Genomic DNA, 25,172 nt, shown 5'->3' with positions numbered 1-25,172 from the left:
TAAACAGACTTATTTACATTATTCAGACATTTGCATTTCACATTTAAGGTCACAAAAATGATTGCTTTAAATATGAGTAAGAAATATGGCCTTAGCTGTTTTAGAAACTTATTTCTAAAATCTTTGGCACAATTATAATGCAAAGATGCTGAAATGGTCTAAAAAAACATATCAAGATAAACCGCTACTAGCTTTTGAACGATGGAGGAAAAATATGGTATCATATTATATAATAGTAAAGTTGATTGACTTATTCAGTCAAAAGATATGTGTCCGCTTACTTTGAAGCGAGGATGCATCATCACTCTGCAAAATTCTTTATATATAAATTTCTATCTGTGGATTTTAAACAGGGTCCCTCAAATGTCATCGTACTTGAGTGAACTACATGAAAAAGTGAAGGTTGTAAACATCTAACAATGATAATAATATAACACTGAAATTTCACATTATTCCTCCTGATTACCCATTTAGTTTCAAAAGAATACACTGTACACTGTTAAAATTGTGTTTTGCAATGACTATCAGCAAAAGTCAAGTCATAAGGAAAAACAGGAATTTATCTATTTCAGGAATTTTTTTACTCATTTGCAATTATGGTTTTTTTTTGTTTAATTTTATTGAATTTATTAAAAATCAAATAACATTCCATACGAGCAAGTCAAATTTATATATACTGTACAGTATATAGTATGTTAATGAGTATGTAGCTCCTGTTGCCTAATGATATTATTATTGCTTTTACCGATGCCTTTATCCAAGTTGACATACAACTTCTAAGAAATAATGGGTTACATTTCACTTGTTTTTCCAATTGGAGTACTGGCAAGTAAATTAACTTGCTCATGGTCACACATATCAGTGGCATGGTTTGAACCCACAACTTCAGGGTTTGAAGTCCTAGGTCCAAAGGCTTAACCACTACAGCACGTCACCTGCTAATAACCTATCTTATAAACCCTACAAATATTGTATACATAAAAGTGTTTAATCATATAGTACTTCTGATACATTTGATTAACTAATGGCACTATAACAAAGCCCCTTTGTCTTATGAAATTTCCCAGGAGAAGCTGGGTATCAATGTTTTATATTATATTATTATCACTAAGCACAAGGCTGGAAAAGGGGCTGAACCAGATTAGGCATGCTAGAAAATATATCATAAAAGCACAAACTGGATATCTGTTTAAAAAAAGCTTCATGGTCTACGACATTGTCATTTGTTGGGGTTGTTCAAATCAGGGACACAAACAGTCATATATGCACATTCACATCCAGAAAATTCCAAAGACACATACTCACAGAATATCTTTGAACTGCAAAAGAAAACTGAAGTTCCAGATGAGCTCAACAAACTTGGAAAATTAAGAAAATTCAATACAACATGAAATGCAATGACTGACTGATTAATACCTGGAGTCAAAGAGCAGTAAGAAGAGTTGCTAAGTATCAGGATCATAAATAAATCAATTCTTGCAAAGCAATACAAATAACACACAAAGAAATATAATACTTTGTCAAAAAAATAATGTACCTATCCAATTAACTTCCTTCTTTTATTCTGAGATGTGCTCAGAGATCATTGGTTTATACAAAAATGTGTTTTCCAGAGAAATATGTTAATTACTGAACATTCTAAGTCAGTATTATGTTTTGGACTATCAGTGATCATATCCTGTCTACAAAGAAAACATACATAAATAATACATATATTATATAGAATACAGTAAGTACATAAAATATAAAGTATCTATAAACAAACTGCCATGTAAATATGTGCTGTATGCTTCAATCATCTTCAACATCAAATATGACTTTACTGGACCACTAAAGGAATCTGAAACTTTGTAGGTCAAGTCAAGTCAATAAGTTAAGTAATTCTCAATTAAACTTTAATCTTTCCTGTGTATTACCAATTGTATATATTAAAAATAAATTAGGCCTCTGCCATCTGTAAAATTAATTTTTCAAACATAGTTAATCACACTGGATTGGAGAAGTTAAACTTTCAGATATGCTTCTTTTAGGACAAAGTCTGGGACATCAATATTCTGCAGAATTAAAAAGATAGCTGACAGACTGATCAGCGCTCTTTATCTAATTATCAAGACAGGAATAAGTGCTTGAATCAGCCATTGCCTATTTCTGGTTAACACCAAAATGATTTGGTATCAAACAATTTAACTGATTTGTGAATGAAGTACGTCTCTTCATTTTGTTTTAGACTAGAAAAGGATGTGACTTTAAAAATATTTCATTTCAAGAAGAAGGTGTACTTTGATAACTTTTCAGATACCGCATTCCTAAAACAAATGCATTATGTGGTGGTATTTTCAGAGGCAACAAAAACAACTGTTAGGGCAGTATAGACAATGAATGTGTGACTTATAAGGGGAATCATATTAACTATCGCATATACTCACTTTCTTTTGTATTGTTTTTAAATGTGCAATCCAGACTAGCAGAAGTGAGGCCATCATAGCAGAAGGAATTCCAGCCAATTTTTTCAATACTGTGTGTACCCAAACATTTATTAATATCATATAACTGTGTGCCAAAACTGTCTTGTGTTTGACATAAAAGGAGTGTTACCTGGGGGGAAAAAACAATTATAAAAGACGCAAGAAACAAATTTCAGATTCCAAAGAAGTACGATCCAGAATATATATTGAATAAGGGATTTCGGGCATGTTGTGATAAGTACACATGAAAGGCATGCAGTATTAATTGAAAACTGGCAAGTGTCAATTTTAAATAAGACAAGAGCCTGAACAGTGTTTCAGAGAAGCAATAAAGCTTTCAAGCAATAAACAAGCTATTCATTGTAGGCATTTTGACCTAATGGCTAACATTGAAATGTTTCAGCGAAATATCATACAAAGCAATTATTTTCAGGTTTAGGTGCTCGTTCTCAGTGGGCGGACGCTGCAGGAAGCATACTGTAGTGGAGGTGACCCTCGCCGCCCCAAGTCATTCTCAATAGCAAGCCTGCTTGTATTGTTACACACATAACAGGAAGTTGTTTCTTATCAGTACATCAGATGTGTTGACGGGTCCCTTCCTGCTGTGACAGCGTGGACAGCGCTGTGCAGAAGAGCTCATCTTAACCTTTTGTCTTCACCCTTCAGGAATGTCTCTGAAACACAAATCTGATGCAAATGCTGGTGATATAGTAAAGAAGGGAAAAAACATCACCATTAAAAAATAAAGCAGAAATAATAAAAAGGTCAGAGAGGGGTGAAACTCCATCATTCATTGGCAGAGCACTTGGTTACAGTCGCTCAACAATAGCATTTATTAAAATAATGTACCTGTTCCGACTTACATACAAATTCAACTTAAGTACAAACCTACAGTCCCTATCTCATACGTAACCCGGGGACTGCCTGTATTTGGAAAAAAAAAAATACTGGAAACATCTCCAACCCGGCTAAAGCAACAATTCAATACTAAGCAAACCGAGCATCTAGGTTTCTGATAATTATATGCTACAACGCAAAAAGCAATTTGTGAATATGTGAATACCTTGTTCAGTATTTCATACTCTCTTGAAAACACAGCAGGGGTCTCACATTTTTCAAGTGCTGAGTCATCCATACTAAAATGAACATTTTCATCATATAAATTATGCAAATTACCACGTTCCTTTCAAACAGAATAAATTCTGGGTTATGTACCGGTACTCAAAAACACTAGAACACATTACCATTGCAAAAATGAAAAGTACAAAGGGAATGCATAATGAATTATTTGATGGATGGATGGTATTACTTGCAGGAACTCCCCTCCTATGGCCTTCTCCATATTCACATTTGCTTACAACACCTAAACTGCCATGTTAAGACAATAAGGATATACAGAGTATTTAAATATGGGGTTAACTGCCTTCCACTGCCATAAACGCAATCTTTCAGGAGGTAACAAGATTTACCTACTGTCAGGTAAAATATTAGGGTGTCTTCAAATCTGTGTTTTTCTTAAAATATTTATCATTTGAGCTTTGCTCTGTCATAGTTTATCACAATATTGCTAATGCAAGCAATGAAGTTGTACCAAACATAATCGACAAATTGCCCAAGTCACACGACCAACATTAAGGCAAAAGACGAATCACATAATATGCCTGCTGTACAACTACTGATAGCGTAAGTGAGCTGTGTTGTGAAGGTTTGCAAAAGCAGCTGATGTGATGAGTGTGTTACCAGCTGAATACACATGTGCAGCTCTCCATTATTGTTTGAATAGCTTGTACAAGATATCTGTCTTGCTATCAGGAGTGGCTATAGTACAGTACATGTAGAAGAGGAAAATATATCTCTCTATTATAATAAAATCTTTGGACAAGACGCGACTTTATGAAGAGATTTCTTTGGAATGTAGTCCGGCGAGACGGAGAATTTTAACATGAGATTCTTTCAAGTCACGCCCTACTTACAACCATTTAAAAACAAGACTATGGTCATCTAACCTCTCAGTCGTGTGAATGCTTTTGGCAGACACACTTCCTGCGCTCTCAGCTCTTATAAATTTTATCAGGACAATAATTTTAAAAGTTCTAGATGACTTGTCAATGACTAAGCGAAGAAGAGCAAGCAGCGTGTCAAAAAGAGACCCAAAAGCGTTGGAGGGAAAAGAATGCAAAAAAGAACAATAATAATCTATGTGCAAATTCTGAAAATAAGGAAAGCAATAATCAGCTCAGAGCAAGTGGAACTAAACACCTTGCAGGTACAATCGGGGTCAGAAAGAAAAGACAAAGTCAAACTTCATAAAGACGTTCAAAAACGTTGGCACGATACACATGCAGAGCAGGTTACAGATTATGAAAGTAATAAAATTCGAAAGTATCAAAAAATAAAATAAACAAAAATTATTACTTGGTGAAATAATGTAACAGCAAAAAGAGATTGAATATATGGACATGTGATATGTCAGAAGTATGTAGATATTGTAAGGCTTTAAAGTTTAAGTCAGAGACTTGTAGATCATCTAATTCGTGTTGCACTCAGGGAAAAGTATTGTTTCTTCCCAATGAAGAGATGTATCCGCGAGAATTAAAAGATTTGTTGTTTGGAAAATGTGAAATCCACAAACACTACAGAAAAAATATCCAAATCAACAATAATCTGTTCGCGTTCACATCATTTGATGCTCAAAACATAGATTTACACAATAATGGAACATACGGTATGAGAATCCATGGTACCACAACAATTAAAGCTACGACAAGTTTAATTTAGAAGAAACCACAATTTGGTCAGGTGTATATTTATGATCACGGGGAAGCGATGCAACATAGAATCGAAAGAGTTAAACGATCAGACGTATTAGAAATTATACAGCCAATAATGGATACAAATCCATACGTCCAAAAGTATCGCACTTTACTCAAGATTTATCTGCAAAACACAGACAAAGAAATTTTCTTGGCTTTCTACATGAATCTGAAACATCACGGCCGCATTTAGAATAAAGCAACATGTGACAAATTGTCAGCGATAATAATTTCAAAAGATGGAGGTATCAAAGACAGAGTTGATATTCGTGTATATCCAATAGCAAAGCATGATTCAAAAGGAGATCTTGATATGCCATTCGTATTATATCGTTTACAGTTTCCCGTGAGAATAGCTTTTGCTACGACAGTTAACAAATCACAGGGTCAAATATTCGAAAAAGCCTGTTTATTTATTAGAGAAAAAGAAATTATATTCACTCATGGGCAGTTATACGTTGCGTTGTCACGATGCAAGTCCAAACATGGAATCAAAATTCAATGCGATCCTGAAGAAAAGTTAATTCCAAATATTGTTTTTACTAAAGTGTAAAAGTAAAAGTGAAAATAATGCATACATAACAATTCCCATGAACATAAGAAATAAGACCTTCAGTCTTCCCAAGGTCGAGGTTCCAGCAGTTGCCAGAGAGGTCATTCTGCTTCCCATCATCATGCAATTATCGTCTGCAATTTATTCACTCTAAGCAGCAGTGTCACCTTCTCGATCCGTTTCCCTATGCAGTTTGTCATATGAAAGATGGGAATCATAACAATTCTGCAAGGGCCAGAGCTGTTATTCTTCTTCTTCCTTATGCATTTGGCTACTGTAATTTGCCTCAAGCTCAGCAGATGTCACTGCTGTCCATTCATTTTCTTTCTGCCATGTCACCTTCTCGATCAGTTTCCCTTTGCAGTTTCCTGTAAGAAAGATGCCAACCCAAATAACTTTATGTAGGTTGCCAGTAGCCATGCCTTTTGCTTCACCAGAGGTTATCATGTCAGAAGCTTTTCATTAAAACCAAGATCAAAGTTCCAGCCCCACTGATTTACATGTACATTGTAAAATATGCCTTTTTCTAAATAACCTACAAAGAAATGCAAGGGACTAGCATCTTATTCAATGCATCCCTATGCAGATTTGTAGTCTCTCATAAACCATAACCAGTAAAACAGTGATGCTGAAAATTAACTAAAAATATTATAAGCATTGTTATACTGCATTCAGGACACTCCTGTAAAAAATGCAGAATCTATTAAGTTTCTTTTAATAAGGAAAATTTGCACATACAAAATGATGAAGCAAATGGTCTAATCAATTGCAGATTTTAAGTTGAGGCAGAAATTGGATTCTAAGAAGTTGGAGAAACATTATTCAGCAGCCTATGACTTCTTCAGGACCAAGTGTGACAAGCTCCAATATATCTGTACAACATAATACAACATACAGGGTCAGAAATTTAAATGAATGTTGTTTTTGTACAGAATATAGTTAAAGTCATAAACATGAATAAATCTTTTAGTCTAGAAAGTAACACGTACTCATGATCTTCTATAGATTAAAAGAATGTAAAAATAAAATTCAGGCACTCAAACCCTCATCTGAAACAACAGACACCCAATGCTGTAAATAAAGAAGAACTTGGCTCAATTTATAATTTAGCAGCATGAGAGCCCTGGCCACTTTTCTTGCATTCAAGGTTAATTCAGCTTTCTTGCCTAAGGAACAGTAAATAGTCTGCTGAACAAGCCTAGTTCCTCTTTCAGGCCCCAAGATAAACCATTTGTTAGGAAGAAAATTTATAGGAAGGAAGCCCTAGAAGGTAGCTTCAGCCTAATTACAACCTGATTGCTCAAAATTCAGGTTATTAACGCTGGCGAACAATCAAATTCTCAAGGGATGTAAGATATTAAAAGAGTTTGTGAAGCCAACAAATGACAAGTCAAAGAAAAAAAATTGAAGGAAAAAAAATCCTGGTAATTAATTTAGTCTCTGTGGACCAAGACACTATGTTTAAATAATTGTGTTTTGAAATGTGGACCAAAAAGAAGGAATGTGGTGACGGCTACATTTTTCACTTACTAAATTACACCTCAGGATTAAGTTTTGCACTCTCCCTTTTTTGATCTTTTTCGTGGCCATGCTCCTTTCAACTTCATTTGAATCATTTTGAGGAGGATAATTGATCAATCATGCTAATTGAACATTCTAGACGGCTTGTTCACAGCAGCAGATGTGCTCAATTTACATTCATTAAAATGCCTTCCTGCTTAGAAAGTAGTTAAAGAAACACACACACACACCTTTCTTATGTCACTGGACAAAATAGAGATAAGGGAGCATACATACCAACTGTGAACCTTAAAGAAACAATCTGACCATTCAATTTTCACATCTTTATGATCAGGGTTATGAACAGCTAAATCTTTTCAGGGACGGGTACAAGGCAGGAACACATTTTTGATGGGATGCATCATATGACATGTTTATGTGGCAGGAAACTACAGGTGGAACACTGTAGTCTCTTGACAGAACCCACGAGAACATGGAGATGTCACACTGAAGAAATACGGCCTGGAATTAACACATTCCTGTGATACTTTGACAGTCCCTTGAAGATGATGCATCCTTCTTATTCCATCGCATAGTCTTTCTTGAGTTTACTGAATTATAAAAATAATGTATCCAACAGTTACAGAAGAAATCTTTTTCATTATTTATTAATATTTGATTAGATTAGATTACATTGTCTTCATCCAATACTTGGAATATGTAAATCAAACTACATTTTAGATCACAAAAATGGATGAATACTTATATTTCCAAAAAAGTTCAGAAGGTTCCATCTATTTCTTTAACCCACTTAAAGCAATACCCTATGCAAAATTGATCATTTTTGTATATATTTTATTCCAACAACAATACATCTGTATAATGCATCACTGTGACTGGAACAGCCAAGTCAGAATATTTTTCTTTTTCATTATCTTGCTTTATGATAATTTTGGTGTGTATTCAGACCAAAGCATGCAATTATTTATTTACATATCTACATACTGTATTTATATATTTATTTAAATAAAGAGCTTCTGTAAAAGGCCAAATGTCTCCATAGAGTAAAAAAAAAAAAATAAAGTTCTGTCTATGTTCGTTTCTCCCAATAGTTTGTAGAGATAGCAGAGAATAATTTTAAATTCCACTTTTTATGGGTAAAATAGATCACAAAATCCCTGATGCAATGGGATTTAATAGAGACCCAGCTTGAACATTAGCAAAATGTTCATAAAAAATCTCCGTAGTCGTTTTGCATAATCCAAATGTCAGAGTATCAAGTTGTTTGCTCACAGCATCCCAAACATGTTCTTTATCTAAAATATTGCTAAATAAACTACTTCTGGGAAGTGGTCTCCTTCAAGTGATAAAAGTTGTTCAAATGGGACTGAGCTTTTCTTGTTTATTTTTATTATTGAAGAAAATAACAATGCATTCAATCAAGTCAAAGTTGTACAACAAATGACTTCATAGTCAAACTAGAAAGAAAAAAACATCAGCAGGTTATAAAAAAAAAAACCTAATGAAACAGAATTCAACCCCAAACTGAAGGAATAAGCTTTTCATGTGAAGACACGCCTTGTCTCATTTATTGGTTGCTAAGATACAGTAAACTACGGTACTTATGGCACCAATGAGTTGACCTAATCTTTGCCCAAGCATCTTGTACAATTATAAGGAATACTTTTCATCTGATAACGTTTTCGTGAATTCTTACTTAACTTTTTTGCTTTAAATGTACTCTCTTTCAGACCATGCTCAACAACAAGGATATTGTGTGAAAGGCTATCCTGGTTAAAGAATGGGCTAATACTGGGCTTGATTAATGGAAAATGAAGAGTGGAGAGCCTTTAATTCAAAGGCTCAATCCCATTTACAGTGCATCCGGAAAGTATTCACAGCGCATCACTTTTTCCACATTTTGTTATGTTACAGCCTTATTTTAAAATGCATTAAATTCACTTTTTTCCTCAGAATTCTACACACAACACCTCATAATGACAACGTGAAAAAAGTTTGAGTTTTTTGCCAATTTATTAAAAATAAAAAAAACTGATAAATCACAAGTACATAAGTATTCACAGCCTTTGCTCAATACTTTGTCGATGCACCTTGCAGCAATTACAGCCTCAAGTCTTTTTGAATATGATGCCACAAGTTTGGCACACCTATCCTTGGCCAGTTTCGCCCATTCCTCTTTGCAGCACCACTCAAGCTCCATCAGGTTAGATGGGAAGCGTCGGTGCCCAGCCATTTTAAGATCTCTCCAAAGATGTTCAATCGGATTCAAGTCTGGGCTCTACCTGGGCCACTCAATGACATTCACAGAGTTTTCCTGAAGCCACTCCTTTGATATCTTGGCTGTGTGCTTATGGTCGTTATCCTGCTGAAAGATGAAACTTCGCCCCAGTCTGAGGTCAAGAGCACTCTGGAGCAGGTTTTCATCCAGGATGTCTCTGTACATTGCTACAGTCATCTTTCCCTTTATCCTGACTAGTCTCCCAGTTCCTGCCGCTGCAAAACATCCCCACAGCATAATGCTGCCACCACCATGCTTCACTGTAGGGATGGCATTGGCCTGATGATGAGCGGTGCCTGGTTTCGTCCAAACATGACACCTCTCATTCACACCAAAGAGTTAAATCTGTTTCTCATGGTCTGAGAGTCCTTCAGGTGCCTTTTGGCAAAATCCAGGCGGCTGCCATGTGCCTTTTACTAAGGAGTGGCTTCCGTCTGGCCACTCTACCACACAGGCCTGATTGGTGGATTGCTACAGAGATGGTTGTCCTTCTGGAAGATTCTCCTCTCTCCACAGAGGACCTCTGACAGAGTGACCATCGGGTTCTTAGTCACCTCCTTGACTAAGGCCCTTCTTCCCTGATCGCTCAGTTTAGATGGCCAGCCAGCTCTAGGAAGAGTCCTGGTGGTTTCGAACTTCTTCCACTAATGGATGATGGAGGCCACTGTGCTCATTGGGACCTTCAAAGCAGCAGAAATTTTTCTGTAACCTTCCCCAGATTTATGCCTAGAGACAATCCTGTCTCGGAGGTCTACAGACAATTCCTTGGACTTCATGCTTGGTTTGTGCTCTGACATGAACTGTCAACTGTTGGATCTTATGTAGACAGGTGTGTGCCTTTCCAAATCATGTCCAATTAACTGAATTTACCACAGGTAGAGTCCAATGAAGCTGCAGAAACATCTCAAGGATGATAGGGGAAACAGGATGCACCTGAGCTCAATTTTGAGCTTCATGACAAAGGCTGTGAATACTTACGTACATGTGCTATCTCAATTTTTTTATTTTTAATAAATTTGCAAAAACCTCAAGTAAACTTTTTTCACATTGTTATTATGGGGTGTTGTGAGTAGAATTCTGAGGAAAAAAATGAATTTAATCCATTTTGGAATAAGGCTGTAACATAACAAAATGTGGAAAAAGTGATGTGCTGTGAATACTTTTCGGATGCACTGTAAATACAGTTATAATGAACAAGAGCATTTTCTATGATTGTCCATTTAACAATATATTTTGTGGAGCATTGTGAACATAAGACTGGATTCCTAACATTTAGATTTTGCATCACGAGAAATTTGAGATTTTGTTAATGGACATTTTGATACTATTTTGATACTGTTTGCTTTTCTTCAACATGGGTCTCCATTGACACACATTGTATCAGAAATTTTGTGACTTTCATGCTCCATTAAATCATAAGGTTACTTTTTTTCTCTGCCATCATTACAAACAATATGGTTAACAAAATGTTTCATTTTTGGCTACAATATTCCTTTAACCCAATTCAGGGTCACAGGAAGGAAAATCTATCCTGCTCACCTTGGGTTTAAGGTAAGAATCACCCTAGGTTATTTCTCCAGTCTATTACAGAACATAGTCTCAACACAGGAATGGCTGCAAATGCTTGACCAATACAAGGCCAGAAGGAAAGCCATAAAGTAAGCTATTAGTTTTTTCTTTTTTCCTTTTATGATTTATGTTTTTCTGGACACAGTGTAATAAGAATAAACTTTTGCACACTTAATTTGAATATTTTCATCCCATTTTCCAGGAATGTATATTATGGATCACTAACATATTTAAGAGCTAAACAAAGGGGAAGAAATATATCAAAGGTAGAAAAAGTAGATTGCAGTATAAAATTAATATCCTTATTACAACAACAGCATAATGCAGAAGCTTCCTTTTTGGATTAAGTAAACAAAGGCAACAATTATTCAGAAATAAGTAACTACATGGGGCAAGAGTAACATTTTTTTTTTGCCAGCCATACAATCAGTTTAACATGGACAGATGGTAAGACAATTTCTATAACAGAAGTAACCACATCAATCAAACATGATAGCACACAAAATATATAATAAACATAATAAAAATACACATAAAACATTAATGATATACAGTACAATAGATGCATATTTTATTATACCTACTTAACTTTTATCGACATTTAACTGTATATTTATTTTTCTAGTATCAGAATGCATTTTAAGTTGATTTGTTTTGGTTTCAATAGATATATTTTTCATATTTTCGATTCGTTTTATTTTTTTTCACATCTTCGCGCCCCCCCTTTTTGTTACTTGCCTTTGGGGCCGCCCACAGTTTGAGAACCACTGGAATACTGCAACTCCAAACAATCATACATACTTCCTCCTCCATGCTTGAATGTTGGTGTCACACACTGAGGAACCATCATTTCAACAACTTGATGCCGTACAAACACCCTGCGTGATGAACCGAAAATTTCAAATTTTTGATTTATCAGCCCATTAGACTTTTTTCTGTCTTCAGTAGTCCACAGCCTGTACTTCAGGGGCCTATTGTGTTCTTAAAGCAAATGGCTTTCTAATCGCCACTCGCCCTGTCAAAACTGCAGCACAAAGTCTCTTCACAGTAGAAATTGGGACTTGCTTTTTCAACCACTGTCAAGCTATGCTTGAAGATGTTATGCTGTGAGGCACCTATCACATAAGCTGGTAACCCTCAGAAACTTGTATTGTTAGTGGGTTGTGACTTTGAGTCTGCTAGATCACTTCCTATCACAGTTTCGTAAAGTTTCCAATTGCCTTTAGCTTGTGTAGGACACCACTGTACTCACTGACTTGGATTTTTTTTCTTCCAAGTTTTCTAAATTACAGGCCTACATTCCTAATGGTAATAATGCTTTGACTCATTTCATTTGGTAATTGCCGTTTCCTTGCCATTATCACTGGAATATTGTCCAAGCAGTATTTAAGGGTATAGTAACACTGTCTGTTCCAAATCTGCTTTGAAAAGGCAAGCAAAATGACAACTTTATTTGGCTAGCTAAAAAGATTAAAATATGCAAGCTTTTAAGGCAACTCAAGTCACTTCTTGCCTGAATAAATAAAAGGTGTCATTTTGCTTGATTTCTCAATACATCCATAATGGCTGACACAGTACAAAACCCTAGTGTGTGTGTGTATATATATATATATATATATATATATATATATAGATATACATATACACACACACACACATTTAAATTATAATATAGCATCAAGTCAATGAAACTTCTGGGATATTGATCTGGTCAGTTAAGTAGCAGAGGAGGTTGTTAATCAGTTTCAGCTGTTTTGGTGATAATGAAATTAAAAACAGGTGCACTAGGGGAGCAACATTGAAACGACCCCCAAAACAGGAATGGTTTAACAGATGGAGGCCACTGACCTTTTTACCTCCTCATCTTTTCTGACTGTTTTTTCACTAGCTTTGCATTTGGCTATGGTCAGTGTTACTACTGGTAGCATGAGGCGATACCTGGACCGTACAGAGGTTGCACAGGTATTCCAACATCTCCAGGATGGCACATTAATACGTGCCATTGCCAGAAGGCTTGCTGTGTCTCCCAGCACACTTTCAGGGGCATGGAGGGGATTGCAGAAGACCGGAAGTTACTCTAGGAGAGCTGGACAGGGCTGTAGAAGGTCCTTAACCCAACAACAGGACCGGTATCTGCTCCTTTGGGCAAGGAAGAACAGGTTGAGCACTGCCAGAGCCCTAAAAAATTACCACCAGCAGGCCACTGGTGTGAATGTCTCTGACCAAACAATCAGAAACAGAATTCATGTGGATGACCTGAGGGCCCGACGTCATCTAGTGGTGCCTGGCACCATGGAGCTTGATTGGCATTTGCCATTGAATACCAGAATTGGCAGGTCCACCACCGGTGCCCTGTGCTTTTCACAGATGAGAGCAGGTTCACACTGAGCACATGTGACAGACGTGAAAGGGTCTGGAGAAGCCGTGGAGAATATTATGCTACCTGTAACATCGTTCAGCATGACCAGTTTGGTGGTGGATCAGTGATGGTGTGGGGAGGCATCTCCATGGAGGGACACACAGACCTCTACAGGCTAGACAATGGTACCTTGACTGCTATTAGGTATCGGGATGCAATCCTTGGACCCACTGTCAGACGCTATTGCTGGTGCAATGGGTCCTAGGTTCCTCCTGGTGTACGACAATGCTCGGCCTCATGTGGCAAGAGTATGCAAGCAGTTCCTAGAGGATGAAGGAATTGATACCATTGACTGGCCCCCACTCTCACCTGATCTAAATCTGATAGAAAACCTTTGGGACATTAAGTTTCGGTCCATCTGACGCCGCCAGGTTGCACCTCAAACTGTCCAGGAGCTCAGTGATGTCCTGCTCCAGATCTGGGAGGAGATCCCCCAGGCCACCATCCTACGTCTCATTAGGAGCATGCCCCGACATGTCAGGCATGCATATAAGCACGTGGGGTCCATACAAACTACTGAGTTTGATTTTGAGTTGCTGCAATGAAATTTTGGCAAAATGGACTAGCCTGCTGAATCATTTTTTCACTTTGATTTTCAGGGTGTCTTTGAATTCAGCCCTCTGTAGGATGATAATTTTCATTTCCAGCAAACGATGTGGAATCCTTTTGTTCCTAACACATTACTCAGTCCATACAAGTATTAATATCCAGTATGATATTTTTCCCCAATGAGATCTGTTGAGTTTTCAAAGTATTCCTTTAATTTTTTTGAGCAGTTTAAATTTTTCAGCCAAAAAAGATTTTCCCTGACAAATTTAGTGTAATGCCATATATTCGCAGGCTGGTCAGTTGCCAATGCCAACATTTGGAAGTCCCCCAGCTAAAAAAGTAAAATTTTAGTTATATTATGCTAGATACCTCCTATATTCAATTGCTATACAATGCCTATATGAATGGCCTGAGCTACATGTAGACTTAAAAATTTCTTCAAGTAAAATACTTGTTGAACTGAAAATGCTACTCATTTTATAGTACAGTAATCCCTCCTCGATCGCGGGGGTTGCGTTCCAGAACCCCCCGCGAAAGATGAAAATCCGCGAAGTAAAAACCATATGTTTTTATGGTTATTTTTATGTATTTTAAGCCCTAATAAACTCTCCCACACTGTTAAAATTATTAGAGCCCTCTAGACATGAAATAACACCCTTTAGTCAAAAGTTTAAACTGTGCTCCATGACAAGACAGAGATGACAGTTCTTTCTCACAATTAAAAGAATGCAAACATATCTTCCTCTTCAAAGAATGCGTGTCAGGAGCAGAGAATGTCAGAGAGAGAGAGCGAGAGAAAAGCAAACAATTAAAAAATCAATACGTGCTTTTAAGTATGCCGAAGCACCGCGATAAAGCAGCATTTTGTAGAGGAGCGTCGTATCCTCTAGGCAAACAGCCTCTGTGCAAAAAGCCCCTCTGCTCACACTCCCTGTCAGTCAGAGAGAGTGAGAGAGACAGAGAAAAGCAAACAATCAAGCACCGCGCGGGAAGCATATCGTATATCATTGAGGAGTTTTATTTAATATGTAATACATGCTCTGATTGAATAGCTTCTAAGCCATCCGCCAATAGCGTCCCTTGTATGAAATCAACTGGGCAAACAAACTGAGGAAGCATGTACCATAAATTAAAAGACACATTGTCCGTAGAAATCCGCGAACCAGCAAAAAATTAGTGATATATATTTAGATATGCTTACATTTAAAATCCACGATGGAGTGAAGCCGTGAAAGTCGAAGGGCAATATAGCGAGGGATCACTGTACACTTTGTAGCCAAGGTCATAATTCTGATTAAATTTATACACTTTTTATACAAATATCAATGCTTCATATTCTGCATGAAATCTGCAATTCTCCTTCAGAATGTGGAATTATTACAAGTAATCTAATTTCCTTCCACAGCCCAAAGATGTGCAAGATCTGCTCCTTAAAGACAAGCTGACTGAGATGGGAGTAGACTCACACCTGGTGGCATGGATTGTGGACTATCTTACAGACAGACCTCAATATGTGCGTCTTGGGAACTGCAGGTCTGACATTGTGTGCAGCAATACAGGGGCACCGCAGGGGACTGTACTTTCTCCGGTCCTGTTCAATCTATATACATCAGACTTCCAATATGACTCGGAGTCCTGCCACGTGCAAAAGTTCGCTGATGACACTGCTATTGTGGGCTGCATCAGGAGTGGGCAGGAGGAGGAGTACAGAAAGTTAATCAAAGACTTTGTTAAATGGTGCGACTCAAACCACTTACACCTTAACACCAGCAAGACCAAGGAGCTGGCGGTGGATTTTAGGAGGCCTAGGCCCCTCATGGACCCTGTGATCATCAGAGGTGACTGTGTGCAGAGGTTGCAGACCTTTAAATATCTGGGAGTGCAGCCGGATGACAAATTGGACTGGACTGCCAATACTGATGCTCTATGTAAGAAAGGTCAGAGCAGACTATACTTTCTGAGAAGGTTGGCATCCTTCAACATCTGCAGTAAGATCCTGCAGGTGTTCTACCAGACGGTTGTGGCGAGTGCCCTCTTCTACGCGGTGGTGTGCTGGGGTGGCAGCATAAAGATGAAAGACGCCTCACGCCTGGACAAACTTGTTAAGAAGGCAGGCTCTATTGTAGGATTAAAGTTGGACAGTTTAACATCTGTGGCAGAGTGACGGGCACTAAGCAAATTCCTGTCACTCATGAATAATCCACTGCATCCACTTAACAGTGTCATCTCCAGACATTGGAGTAGCTTCAGTGACAGACTTTTGTCACTGTCCTGCTCCCCTGACAGACTGAGGAGATCGTTCCTCCCCCACACTATGCGACTCTTCAATTCCACCCGGGGGAGTAAATGCTAACATTAATTTTATTTAAATTTTATAAATTTTTATTACTATTTAATTTAATATTGTTTCTTTGTATCAGTATACTGCTGCTGGATTATGTGAATTTCCCCTTGGGATTAATAAAGTATCTATCTATCTAAGTAAGGTTAACTGGTTACTCTTACCTGGCCTAATATGAGGGACCGAGTATGAGCAGGAGTCTCACCTCATCTAATTTCCTGACGTTCCTTTTCCTGGTGAGGGCCATGGATACATACAGCAGGCCAAGCAAGTGAACCCAGAATTCCCTTTCCCTATCTACAGATTCCATTACTTCCTGGGAAATTCCAGGACATTCCTAAGCCATCCAAGACTTTTAAACCTTTAAGCATGCTGCCTATGCGGCCAAGTTCTCTGCTCTTTGCGACATGCACGGAGCAGCTCTTGGGGGACCCATCCAGGGGCCATTCGAAACCAGCTCAACTGGATCCTCTCAATCTGGAGGAGTAGCAACTCTACTGTGAGGTTCACCTGAATCACTGAGCTTCTTACATCTATCATGGTAAGCCCTGCCACCATTGCATCCTGCTTGGTCTCGCAATGTCATTCTTTTAGCCATTACCCACAGCTCATGACCAGAGTTGAAGAAAGGGAGAGATTGACTAATAAACCAAAGTTTTGTCTTTAGATTCAGCTTTTACTTCACCAACTCGGACCATTACAATGGTTGCAGAACAGCGGACACTGTTCCACTCCGCAGGTCAATCTCATAGTCCATTTTTTCGTAACTTGTGAGCAAGATCCAGAGAACTTGAACTTCTTAACTAAGGGAATTGTTGCCCCCATTTACAGCTGCCAGTTTAGTGGCAAACATAGATGGGAAAGACCTTGATGGATTAGAACCTGGCAACGGAGATGAGCAAGAGTATGCCCTATAAACAAATGTTTCCAGGAATGGTTCTTGTCATGCTCTCAGTGACTGTTACACTGTACTAGAAATAATGAAGTTTGAAGGATGAAAGAATAAATGTGAGACAAAAAATAAGGATGTGTACTAAAATTCAATTAAATAAATAAACCAAACAGTAACAAAAAATGCAAACTAACATTTAAATCATCAATTTATTTAACAAAATGCACATTATTAAAATGATTAATTTAAGACATGATGAATAATAATTAAGTAGATACAACTAGCAATTTTCTAACTAGTGCCTACAGCACAGGTCACTAATAGACGGACCGCGGTCCGGGTCTGGACGCAGACTCTGTTCTGTCCGGACCCAGACCTGGAACAGACATATCATTGAGTTTTATTTAGTTTTGGCAGACATTACATTTTTACTGGCAACTCTTTTTTGACAGTGTTTCCAGACCGCTACTCAGTGAAAGGGACCTCCTACGTGTTTAAATTGATTGGGTTTAAGCCTGAACACTGATATTGGTCAAAGTGAAGGCAAGAATGTCAGCCAATAACAGGCAGAGTAGGATGGGCCTTCACTGAATAGAGGAGTGGAAAACCTGGCACTTTTGTGGTAGCTGCATTGACATGGAGAGAAAAATATACAGGAGTGAGAAGACGAGAGAGAAAAGCGACAAAATAGTCAATGTTTGCCTTTACATGTTTAAAAACATTTCCTTACCAACATACTGTTTCTAACATTGCAAATAATCCAAAAGATTTAAAAAGCTCCTCCTTCTCTAAGACCATTTCAGTTTGGGTTTGGATTGGAGTTAGGGATAAAAGTCAGCTGGCAATTAGTAGAGTGGTCCATATCAAGAGAGGACAGGAGAAGAAATGGAGGATGTGTGAACTGGTTCTGGAAATATGACACTGGGGCAGTCACCCTGCAGGATAGACAGGGTAATTGGCCCTGTCAGCTAGTGAGGTTTTTGTCATTGGTATTTTAAGTAACACCCTTTTTTCACCCTTTTTCAGTTTAGTTAAATGCAAATTTATATAGCTGTTTTTTTCTAAGTTGCTTTGGCAATTTTATACTGGGACAGATTTGTCCCCAGAGAGCTCTTGTTATACTGTTTCAACATGAGTATAATACAGGATTATCCTTTATTTCAGAAGTAAAAACTCCTGAAGACATTGACAGTACATAAATAAATATCACAGAAACATTCTAGGTGACAAGTTCTCAGTGTCTGTCAGCATTACTTAAAATTAATCAATTTACCAAAGCTGATCTTGAAGTTTGTTTGGTGATGAGTGATAGTAGCATAAATGGGCCGCACTACACATAATTTTGCACGCTATTTTATTCTTGGTGGTCATGTTTTCTTTGTGTAGATTTTTTCCTACAGTTCCATGTCATGAAAGGGGTCAACGGATATAGTATGTACCACAGTGAGCAAGTTTGTGCTTTGTCTTCACATGTGGTGGCACCTCATTCAGGGATTGTTCTTTCCTAGCAAGCATAACTGCTGGGTTAAACTTCCTTTCTCTGCAAATCTTTACAAGAAAAGAGGCTTTAGAAAATAGATATTATATATTATCAGGTATTTTTATTTTTTATTCTTTAATAATTTGTTACCAAATTTCATCACAGAGTACAGTATTTACATATAGATTGTATTTTGCAGCTCATTCACATAAATTCCAAAAACTCTTCCATTCTTATGTTTCTGTATAAACTCTTTCTCACAATGTATTTGAACTGCTGATGCATATGCATGTATAAGAAAAATGGCCTGCAGTGGCAGAAGCCAGGTTTCAGGTTTAGATAACACAATCCAGTTAGACAGCTCATAGAGAGTTGAGCTGATCATTAAATGGTGATTCTATGACTAACAAGCATTCTAGTGGTGCTGTTGATGGTAATGTTCACAAAATCTTAAGCCTCATGTTCTTTCTGTGCCTATGTTTTACACAGAGAAGGAGGCAACTTTCTACAGTGCAACCATAAGCTTCCAGAATTTCTTGATTAATAAACTGAGTTTAATTGTGTCCAAAAGCTGGTAAACATGGTAGAGAGTTCACACCTGTTGCTAGAAAGTTAATTAATGATTAATAAGCTGGACCTCCCTCAAATAATTAAAAAAAAAAAAAAAGTTAAATGTGTTTAAGAGATAAGTATACTTTCTCAAGACTAATTATGCTTTTCTGTGGGTTTTATGATATTCTTGTAATTTAGGTGAGACTTTTAAAACCTAATCTTAAACAGGAATACAGAAAAGATAGCATTACATTATGTACTGCATTTATACTGTACAATGGGGTATGGGGGCTGGTGTTGATTAGTATGAGAGGCCTTATAAATGAGAACCTACAGTTCTGTTATTAATATGATACTAGACCTGGAAAAAAGGATCATAAATCTGTCAACTAAACCCACACTTTATATAAATAGTATTCTTTTGATTTCATCAAATATGACCTTGGCAATATTTCACACAATGGCTCTAGCAATACACCGGATATCAGATTTAGTTTTGTGTAATGTTAATCCAACATTACTGAAACATTAGCATCTGATTCCTTTCACCTGAATAAATTCACCATGACTTTTCTATTTAATGGAAAATACTGTATGTTGCTGTCCAGAGACCATTCCTAACTTTATTTATTTCTTGCTTCTTTTTTCACCAAGACCACCATGCCACAGTCAAAACTTTATACAATAATGATTCTTCATAGAACCTTTTATATATGTACAGTTTCAAAAATGTGCAAGATACTTGAACTTGTTTATAAAATGATATTGTGTTAAAGTATAATAATATACAGTCCCCTCCAGAATTATTGGTACCACTGATAAAGATGAGTAAAAAGGGTTGTAAAAAATTACCTTATTCTCAGACTGAAAAAAATTAAGAGCAATCCAACCTTTAATTGGATTAAATTTGCTCTGAGAAAAAAATTACCCCTCACCCAAGAAATAATAATTTTAATACAACCACATATGTCATGATTATTGGCACCCCTTGAAATTCTTAGGAACAAAGTATAACTGATACATTTTTTACATTTACTATATATCTGACCTTTTTAAGTTGATTATTATGTGCAAAAAACTTTCCAGCAGTGACTTCCTGTGACACTAAGGTATAAATATGAGGTGGTGCAGATGCCAAATTCTCTTATTTATTCATCCAACTTGAGACAGTAAAGACAACATGCAATTCAAGTGAGAGAAAAGTGTGTTGACCTTAAGTCAGAGAATAGCTGTAAAAAATTCCCATTCACCTGAAAATGCCCATATCTACAGTCAGGGAAAGAATAAAAAAGTTCAGATCCACTGGAAATGTTATGAATTTTACTGGAAAAGGACCTATGTTTATTATTTAGCCACAAACATAAGCACCTGGAGGGTTGCTAAACACTACTGGAACTTTGACTGGAACCATGGTCTACTGTCAGATGAAATGAAAATTGAGCTTTTTGGCAATAAACACTCAAAGTGGGTATGATGCTGTGTTATAGCTCCAGTCTCCCAAAACCATAATCGGAGCCTCTTTAACCTGCATCCTAGAGTCATAATCGAGTATTGTGCCATTGTATGTAAGGACACACACACACATCAACATCGATTCCATAAGTGCTTTTAAAAACAATCAACAAACCCAGCCCTATACTCTACAACCTTATAAGATGTTATAGCAGAAGACTGTAAATGGAGGTTTTACAAAGTATTAAAAGCAGGGGTGTGCTTTTGTTAAAAATAATTATTTCTTGGTGAGGGTTTATTTTTTTCTCAAAATAAATTTACTTCAATTAAAGGTTGGATTTCTCAAATTTTTCAGTGCGAGACTAAGGTAATTCACCAAAAGGTGATTTTTTATAACCTTTTTCCTTATCGTTACAAGTGGTGCCAAAAATTATAGGGGGATTGCAAATTACAGCACAATGTATAATTTTAAACTTTTTAAAACAATAAATTACAGTTTAATTGTAGAATATTCCATAGTTTGTTTATCCTGTAGTCATTACTTAATATCTTTCTTAATGGACCTGCTGTTAGACATTTCTTTCTCTAAATTGTACTATATCCAAAAGAGGTCGAATGAGTCATGCCTCTATGTTAGTTGTACATTTGTCTCCTGCTTGGTTATGTTAGCCACCCAGTCACCTGAAATACTAAAATATAAACTTTGCGGCTCAACATAAAATTTCACTTTATATACTCAACCTATCATTAATCATCACCCAGTGTCTAAAACAGAATAAACATTATATAATGTCATTCATCACAGAGACAGAGTTAACCAATGATAAAATATGAAGATGAAAGTGTGACCTGTCAGAAAATTACAGAAGTTTTAATAAAGAAGCCTCAACCCTCATCGTGAAATCTCAGCCAGCAACAGAATGCAATTCTTATCCGTTATAAAGTTTTATTTTCACTCTGAAAACGTAGGTTTTGCTATTCACCCATCCATCTATTTTGTGTAATTACTGAATCCAGTCTTGGGGGCACACTCAAGCACAAATCCACATCAGGCAATTGTAGAGTTGCCAATTAGCTTAACAAACATATATTGAGATGTACAAGGAATAAGTCATTTCTACACTACCAACTGGTATAAAATTTGAAGGCAGTCTCCTAGATCATAGAGGCTGCAACACTAATAACTGTTGGTGAAAATATTTTTATAACTCACGTTAAGAAAAGAATCAAATTTATTCAAGAAAAAATATAATGTTAAGGAGATTAAAAAGGTGTTTGGTATGTACAGTAAGTAAAAGGATGTCAAAATGAAGTGAAAATTAGGTATCTAAAAATCCCTCCACCATCTAAAGAAGCTGCTGAAAATCCAAGGCTTCAGTGTACATAGTGCTGTTAACTCTGTAAAGCACACGAGAAAAGTGCCTAAAGCACATTTCCTAACATGAATAATCCATAGATACCTGTTTTAAATTATTTATTTATTTTGGTTTCTAGTTGTGTTTATATTAATGCTTGCGAAAATGAAAAGCTCAAAAATAAAAAAAAAGTACTTCAGTCTAAATGCCATGAATAGACTGCCTCATTCTACTGAAGCTACAAGAGTACTACACGGGCATTAATCAGATAATATGTTTGATATCTGTAAAGCACAAACACATAAACAGCTACTGTTTTACCCTAAGGATTTTTCTCATACTAAAGAAGCATGAAAGAAATGTATGTATGCCTACAAATGTACAACAATATCACTGCCCCCTGATTTGGAGTCTGCACCCCCTGTCTTGCCCGCTTCCTTTTCCTTCCGCCGTTGTTCACTTCCACTTCTGTTTGAACCACTACTTCGGCTTCCTTCACTGTGTTGGCTGCCAGCACTTCCACTTCCACCTCCACCTCCATAGCTGTAGCCAGGGTCATGAAAACCTGGATGAGGGCTGTAAGGGTGTGGTGCTGGGTACAGATATGGGAAGGCAAGTGGCCAAGGTGCAGCCCCAGGATGAGGGAGAGGTGCCAAAGTGTCCTGGTCTGAAGCTCCACTAGAGCCGTCATGGTCATTCAAGGACAGATGTGCCATATTGCCACAGAGGTCCCCAAAGATATAGTAGCACTGTTCAGAGAAAGTAATCTTGTTGACGGTGTGCCTGATGTAGCCAGCTTTGAGCAAATCGCGCCGGTCAGTGAAACCCTCCACATGGTGGTACAGCCAGTCCACTACATCAGAACCTATAAATGCATTAGGAATGGTTATCTTCAGCCACATCCTGTCTCGCACCTCCAGACCCGACTCTGGCGATGCCATGGCTTTAGCAATAGTAGTCATATCGCTGTGGATGGACAAGTGGAAGTCATCAAAATGTTCAGTCTCAGGAATAGAGCTGGAGATGGAGGAGCTAGTGGAAGTGATCGTGCTCATGGAAGGGCTCATACCATACACTGGGTACGTCCCTGTCATGGCAGCCGTATGTGATACCCAGGCTGCCGGGTCGATAGGTCGAATTGGCTCACTCCTGGGTAGCGTGAAGCAGCCTCTAGGTGTTGGGTCCCAGCACTTTGCCACGGTCAAAGTTATAGGCCCTGGTTTGTGGACAATCTCCCTTAGAACACGTACAGCATCATCATTGCTCATGTTTTCGAAGTTGATATCATTGACCTGCAGAAGCATGTCTCCTGGTTCAATTCGACCATCCGCTGCCACAGCTCCACCCTTCATGATGGAACCAATATAAATGCCTCCATCTCCCCATTCATTGCTCTGCCCCACAATGCTAATGCCCAAGAAATTGTACTTCTTCATATTTAACGTGACCATGATGATGTTTAGAGACATTGTGGAATCTGTAATGCTGCTGAAGGAGGATGACTGCTCCACACGTGGGGCCTTGGGTTTCCGCCGCCGCCTTTTATGTCTTCTCATCAGTCGGCTGGAGCTGCTCTGCTCTGTTGAGCTACTAAACCAGCTTGCTGAGTCATCATCATCAGAGTCAAAGAAGCTGGTGGACTCTTGCTCACTGCTCATCAGTGTGGATGAGCTCTCATAACCACCCATGTCATGCCGTCGCTCCATCTTCGCATGGCCGTTGAATCGATGCACATGTTCATTTGCTTCCTTTTGGCGTGGCCTGTCCCTTCGTAAAGATACCACGGACTCTGTCTCCGTCTCATTGTCCAAGTTGTCCTGACTGCCAGCAGCATTTGCATGAAAAGATGGAGGTCTCGAATCCCCAATGCCTCCTGTCCACTCTATGGGGGGTGGAAGATCTGACTGGCTGTCTGCACACACAGAGCCAGCATCTGTGGAACCATCTGCTGACACCAACCAGGACACCACACGGCCATTAAAACATGGGAGCTTGGCATTGTCATCTGAGATTTCTTCCTTCACTACTCCAAAGTCGTCGTCCATAGACTTGAAGTAGAACTTGTAGTTAGGTTTGTTGAGCACACTTTTAAAGTCCGCCAGGATGACCCGGTCAGCAGGGACCGGCAGCTTGACCAGGCACGGCGTCTCCCGGTCATCGAGGTGGCAAATAACCTTCGTCCCCCCCATGACGGGCCGCACAAGATGGACTCCAAATCAGGGGGCAGTGGCAGTGAGTCAGACCACACTACAAGAAGCAGCAGTGTGAGGAGGGAGCGGCCACCCAGTGAACGCTCAGCAGCACCCCCTAGTGAACATAGCCATCGCAGTCACCACTCCAAAGCACACAGCATACGAAGTAACCACAGCCACCCCCTCATTTCCCTCCACCTTTGGTAATGATGGCACCACCTACAGCTCCATCTGGTGCACCCCCGGGCCGAGACCTGGCATCAGTTCCCCCGGAACTGACTTCTAGCAGACAGTCGTTCCGCATGGCCATGGGTAATCCCAGGGAGTTTTTCGTGGATGTTATGTGACCCCACTGAAGACCACCAATCGGATGGAGAGATTTTTCTGGCCTTGATTTCTTAATAAAGATATCAACATAAACTTGTTAGAAAATAAGCAGCAGTGTGAGCTGTGGCTGCATCCAGCTCTTTTAGATGGGTTGGACACTACGTAGCCTGAGCCTGGACTGGATGCAGGCAGGATTCTTCTGTTTCCTAGCAGTAACACTTTGGGTTTTGTTTGAAAAGGTGTGGTTCAGAGGTGGAATGCCTGTTAGCCAAGCATTGTTCTTAGGCTGGTACCACAACACCCAGAGAACACACCTCCTGCCTCATGAAGAGAGAACTATACCAGTTGGTCTGTCTGCAGTACTGAGTCAATCACTTAAAAGTTGAGGAGCTACAGGCAAACAAATGGCTCATT

At 38.2% G+C, this 25,172-nt stretch overlaps 2 protein-coding genes across 16 annotated transcripts in view; both read right to left on the bottom strand.

Annotated features, from left to right (window-relative positions):
• mef2aa (myocyte enhancer factor 2aa) overlaps positions 1–25,172 on the bottom strand; it is a 534,066-nt gene that overhangs the window by 140,826 nt on the left and 368,068 nt on the right. The gene's annotated exons all lie outside the window — the stretch shown is intronic.
• On the bottom strand, positions 22,611–24,428 carry LOC120540173 (segment polarity protein dishevelled homolog DVL-3-like). Its single transcript, XM_039770720.1, has one exon. It carries the CDS (start codon positions 24,426–24,428, stop codon positions 22,611–22,613), a length of 1,818 nt encoding a protein of 605 aa, XP_039626654.1.

This window comes from Polypterus senegalus, chromosome 12, assembly GCF_016835505.1.
Source record: "Polypterus senegalus isolate Bchr_013 chromosome 12, ASM1683550v1, whole genome shotgun sequence".
In the NCBI taxonomy this organism is placed as follows: domain Eukaryota; kingdom Metazoa; phylum Chordata; class Cladistia; order Polypteriformes; family Polypteridae; genus Polypterus; species Polypterus senegalus.
This window is presented reverse-complemented; position numbering and strand designations above follow the sequence as displayed.

What these genes read in the sequence shown, in the direction of transcription:
- LOC120540173 (XM_039770720.1), bottom strand. Translation starts at nt 24,428, where the DNA reads ATGGGGGGGACGAAGGTTATTTGCCACCTCGATGACCGGGAGACGCCG.